This window comes from Galeopterus variegatus, unplaced genomic scaffold, assembly GCF_000696425.1.
Source record: "Galeopterus variegatus unplaced genomic scaffold, G_variegatus-3.0.2 Scaffold4226, whole genome shotgun sequence".
Classification (NCBI taxonomy): Eukaryota; Metazoa; Chordata; class Mammalia; order Dermoptera; family Cynocephalidae; genus Galeopterus; species Galeopterus variegatus.
In genome coordinates, this window is record NW_007730337.1 from 9,375 (window position 1) to 15,113 (window position 5,739).

The 5,739-nt window shown below is 40.9% G+C and overlaps 1 protein-coding gene across 1 annotated transcript in view; it reads right to left on the bottom strand.

The window, feature by feature from the left end:
* Positions 1–348: 348 nt before the first annotated feature.
* Positions 349–5,739, bottom strand: part of LOC103602621 (propionyl-CoA carboxylase alpha chain, mitochondrial) — a gene marked incomplete at its 3' end in the record, with an annotated part of 175,253 nt that continues 169,862 nt past the window's right edge. Inside the window, exon 15 of the mRNA XM_008587041.1 lies at positions 349–451. Within this exon, the coding sequence (XP_008585263.1) occupies positions 349–451 (103 nt within the window). The remainder of the gene's footprint in view (positions 452–5,739) is intronic.

Below are 5,739 nucleotides of genomic sequence, written 5' to 3' on the forward strand. Positions count from 1 at the left end.
GCGGCGCACTAGCGCAGTGCGCCACTGGGCCGGCCCCAAAAGAGAAATAATTAATACAAGCTACTTGAACAGATTTTCCATCAGATTTCAGAATATCTTCTTATCTCTAATAACGTCCAAATTAAAGAAGCCAAGATCCTTTTATTCCTTCTGAATTTAAAAGACTTGTTTGAACAAAATATAGGCAATACTATATTTAAACAGTGTGATGACTTTATTACTTCTTCAAAGACCCATAAGAAAATCTAGAATTGAGATCAGCCAGATCTTTAATTAGCTATTTCCGATGCAGGTTAGATTATCAATATTTTTCTGTTCATTTATTCTGTTTTAAATAATCTACCATACCTTGAAGGTTCTTGAAAATGTTGAGCTCTTAATTGGGATGCCACAAACAATGATGATGCTATTGCCAACAATTGGTTCCTCTCAGTCTCAGTTAACACGTGTCCTGAGGGAAATCAATCAATCAATCAATCACATATATAATGCTAACATCTGTGCTTCTATCTTAAAGAAGTACGAGTCATTCAAACAAGTATTTCATCAGGCATCTACTGTGAAGTTAATATTGTAGTAGGCACGGGGGTGTGCAGGGTTTGGGGTTGCAAGATTGCTCAAACAGACAAAAAACTCTGCTCACTGGAAGTTTAGTCTAATTTGGGAAAAAAGGTATTAAATAGATACACAGAACAAAACAACTACGAGTAAGAAAACTATACACACAGAGAACTCTAGGAAAAGCTCAAGGCTTCTCTCACCTGCTTCTCTTTATTACTCCCCATCCCCAACTTTCTTCTCAGAAGAATGAGGATAAAGGTCAAGAAGAATGAGGATAAAGGTCAAGAAGCTCCAATCGCCGAAGAAAAGGAGTGTTGCTGGTCAAGGACAGACTAGGCCATGTTTTCTTTTTTTTTTTTTTTTTTCCCCTTTTTGTCTTTTTTCGTGACCGGTAACAGGATCGCAACCCTCGCTGTTGCGCCCGCACCGCGCTCAACCAGTGAGCAGACCGGTCTCTATATGGGATCTGAACCCTCGGCGGGAGCGCCACCGCGCTCCCAAGTGCCGCACTCTACTGAGTGCACCACCAGGCCAGCCCTAGGCCATGTTTTCTATTGTGAAGGATTCAAAGAAAATAAAAGAAGGATGCTCTTGCTTCTACGCATTTAGTCAGGGCTTGAATCCCAATCAACTAATCAGTCAATGAACCAATCTCTCTCTCCCTCTCTCCCTTCCTACCATAAAATAGCTAGACCTGGGGGCTGGGGTCTAGCTTGGGGAGGCCTGGGGAAAGAAGAGCACTTGGAGTGGCGGAGCACTGAACAGCAGAGAAACCTGCTCCATTAGCCCAATTACTCAAGAAGGAGGGAGTGAGTCAAGGCAGGACTCGAGTATTCCAGAGTGTGCAGGTTAACACTTCCCTCGAGAACTCTGTAATCTCACCACAATTTCTAACACTATTTATTTACCACAGTAGTATATACACACAGTAGAGTATTAAATAGTTCAGTAGAAGCAATCGAGTGCTGGATCATCAGTAATAAGATGCTATTTATATAACTCAAATAAGAAAAAAGTCAGGTAGTTATCTAAACTTATTTGAAAGAAATGAAGAAATCTGAACATGTCTAAAAATTACTCAAAATATAATTAAGACTAAAATATTTAAAATTAAAATGTAAACACTTTGAAGATCTGCAGTACATTTTTCTATGGGGAGGTGCTTCATCAAACTGAAGGGTATAGAAAAGCCCAAGTAATACATCCTGCCTTGAGACAAACCTAGAAACTACATAAACCCTAATACAAATGTGGGATCTATCAACTGGTTGTGGGAATTCAGTAGTAGACCCTCTCAATGGCCTAACAAATCACACTCTTATAGGCTTTGGAAAGTTCATGATTTTCCCCTGATGTTTAAACAGTGACAAAAACATTCCATAAGATTCCATAATTTATTACCCTATATAAGAAGTATTACAGAAATTTGGTCTCAGTCTTCTCAAAACATTCAGTCTAGAAGAAAAGTTCTCAAAGTGGACCCCATGGATGAGTCAGAGATTCCAGGAGCCCTCTGGGTGTCCGCAAGGTCAAAACAATTTTCATAATGTTATTAAGATTTATTTGCTTTTTTAAACTCTCACTTTCTGAGGAGTACACAACGGAGGTTCCCAGATCTAAGGTATGCATGATGATATCATTGCTCTGATGTTAACACACAATGGATTTATTATCATTACTTTTATGTGAATTAATAAGTATTTTTAAATTTCTTAGTTTTAATTTATCATGTGGCAAATATCAATAGATATATTCACAAAAGCTCTTTGGAGCACAAAGAAGATTGGTGCTTCTCAAGCTTCACTGACCATCAGAACCACCTGGATTAGAGCCCCAATTCCTATGCTCCACCTGCAGAGACTAGCTGGTAAAAGGTATTGGGGGTGGGGGGCGTGCAATAATACACATTTCAAACAAGCTCCAGGGGGATGCTGCAAGTCATCAGATCTCGTGTTGAACACAACTGCTGTAGACTCATGTTTATCAAACTGTGTAAAGAAACCATTTAGTAGTTCATGAAACAAGTTTAGTGGGTCATGCCCAGCAAGACAAATTATCAGAGCACTTTGAACACAGTATTTTTCATGAAAATGTTGTGTATGTTTGTGAGTATATATGTATACTAAGAATGTAAAATGTACATCTCATGGTGGTTCATCGTCAAAATACTCTACAAGTCTCTTCCTTAGACACATATGCACAGTACATACCATAAGCAAGGGACAAGGCAACACATTATGAAAACCTTTTAACTACAAGATGCCCAATCAGTATGTCATCTGGTCTAACCAACTGTTAGCATACTGACTCAGGCAATATTGAGAATGGAGGCTCCCAAATAAAATTGACCATCACTCAACAAATCTCACAGGCAAACCGATATCAACTTTAACCCTTTTATTGATATCTCACTTAAAAGGGGGGCACTGAGGTCCAATAGGCTGTGTATAAGGAATATGATCATAACTGACCTATTCTTCTTATAATGGTTTAGCATAAGGCTACCCCTGATCACGGACCACAGTGGCCTTGACTCTTGTGTGTTCCCCTGTAGCCTGATACCCAGTACAGTGTGTCTGCCTTGGCTCTGACCTTGGACTCCCTTTGAACAGTGTGCTAGTTTGGGGTTAAGTTAGATACACATGCTTTCCATTCTCAGCTCTAGGCTAATAAGCTAAGGCAAACATACTTCCTTCACCTTCTGACCAGGTCCTCCTCTATAAAACCCAGCCTAGTTGCCATGAGGGGAGCTGAGAATGCATACTGACTGCTAACCCACTGGAATGTAAGTCCCATGAGGGCAGCAGATTTTTCTGTTTACTGATGAATTCTAAGCACCTAGAACTTTGGGGCACAGTACGTATTTAAATGCTTTCAGATTCTTCCTACCCCTTTTTGCAAGGGTGAATATAAACTAGCCAAGAGCAACAATGACATTTGTTGCCACCTCTGCCCCAACCCTGACTGAGAAGACTGATGAGTGTGATCCTGGGTATGTGTGGAGCACAGATCATGTGGAGGCAGAAAGATCGAGAACCTGCAGACTAGTGCACAAGAAAAGTGCAGCCTCAGGCACGCTAGCAGCAGGACGTCTGCAACAGGAACAAGTCACTTCTAATATTACAAGTACAACCATAGCCTAGGTGGAGTTCTATGGCTTTCTCCAACCCAGCTCTTGGAACCTTCACAGCATTAAAGCTGACAACCTCTACTGCAGTGTCAACACCAAGGAGCAAGTGGCTCTTTGGGGAAGATATGCCTGGAAAAAGGTACAGCTCTTGGTTTAAAAAGCCTTTGGTTTTTTGACATAGTTTTACCTCTGTATTCCCAAAGCCAAGACCTCTATCTTTGGTCCAATAGGCTCAGGACCAGTGACTAAAAGGAGAAAAACCTTTTCCTCACAATTAACCCTTAGCTTCCTAACCTTTCAGGGGGAAAATTGCAAACAAAAGCCCCACACCCTAAATATGTTTATTATCTCCCCTCCTTTCTCATTATGCCAGTAGTTACTGGAGGTCAAAACCAGGTAGAAGCAGCACCCACAAGATTTATGATATACCACTATAAAACCTCATGCTGTTAGTCACCCTCCTTTGCATGACCCAGTTTTTAAGATGCCTGATCTGTGTTCTCCCTAAGTGGTTTTAGTTCTATATCTATTCTAAATAGTCAAATGTAGCATTTTATTAAATAATGCTGATAGATGTCCTGGTTCTGAGCCATGCACATGCTGTCTTTGTGGGCTGTGCCTTTGTTGACCATTGGCATCATGTGTGGGGTAGTCTGGCTGGATCATTATGTTGGGAAATCTTTAGGTAATCTCATCAGGGCTGGTTAGATTTCTCAGAGAAGGATGCTCTACTACTGTGCCCAACAGTACCTGAGTGCCTGCCAGCATTCTGGGAACCAAGAGGGGAACAAGGGCTCGGGGGTGAGGGAGGTCACCACGTTCAGGATGTCCATGTTCCCTCAATCCTCTGTCCAGCTGTGCCTGGTATCCCCTGGTTTTTATCCTCTATAGAGAGGAATCTTAAAGGTTTTTCCAGGGTGGGGGAGAGAAAGTCACCTTGCTCTGAGAGTGAGGGAGGGTATACGTAGAAAATTTTGCAAAGATTTTAGACCAATAATCCTACCTTTAGGAATTTCTCAAGGTACCTGGAGTTAATAATGGTCGAGACTTCTGAAGGGTTCTACAGTGATAATAAGCTACTTCTCAGTCTTCCCCACTGTCAGCTTAGGATTCAACTTTCTTAGGTTGCTAAGTCAGTAAAGAATAATCTGTCAGCTTTTCATTTTCCAAATTTTTATTTCCTCTCTCTTTTCTTACATCTTTTAAAATCTTAAGTTAGTGGGTTCTGGGGGAAAAAATGTATATTTAGGCTACCATCTTTACCTCAAAATTGGTTAAAGTACTTTCATCGGCAATTTTCACAAAAAGCATATAAATGGTAAGACACTTCTGAATCTTTATTTATTTGAAAATATCTTTTCTTATATATTGACAAATGAAAGATATCTTAGTTGGGTATAGTAGTCTTAAGTCAAGTTCTTTCCTATGCAGTGGATATTATTTTAAGGTATTCTGGACACTATTTTATAGAGCCTGAAGATGATCTTATTGTTGATTCCTTGTATACAACTTGTTTTTTTCTTTGTGGATGCTTTAAAATATTTTTTGTTGTTAGCATGCCTAGAGGAGTTACTTTCTTTCACTAATCCTATTTGAAACTCAGTGAGTCTTTCCACCAATACCTTCAGGCTTTCTGAAGAACAGTAAAGAAATAAATAAATAAAAATAAAACAAAACAATGGGGCTGGGCCGGTGGCGCACTACTACAGTGCGCCGCTTGGGAGCGCAGTGGCGCTCCCGCCGAGGGTTCGGATCCCACATACAGACCGGCGGCTCACTGGCTGAGCGAGGTGCGGGCGCAACACCGAGGGTTGCGATCCCGTAGCCGGTCCCGGTACGGGCGCGACACTGAGGGTTGCGATCCGTTGCCGGTCATGAAAAAAGACAAAAAGGAAAAAAAAATTTAAAAAACCAAAAAGCTCTCCTATTATCTCTTTTATTTTATTTTTTTTTTTTTTTACCTTTTTGTCTTTTTTCATGACCGGCAACGGATCGCAACCCTCAGTGTCGCGCCCGTACCGGGACCGGTAATGGGATCGCAACCCTCA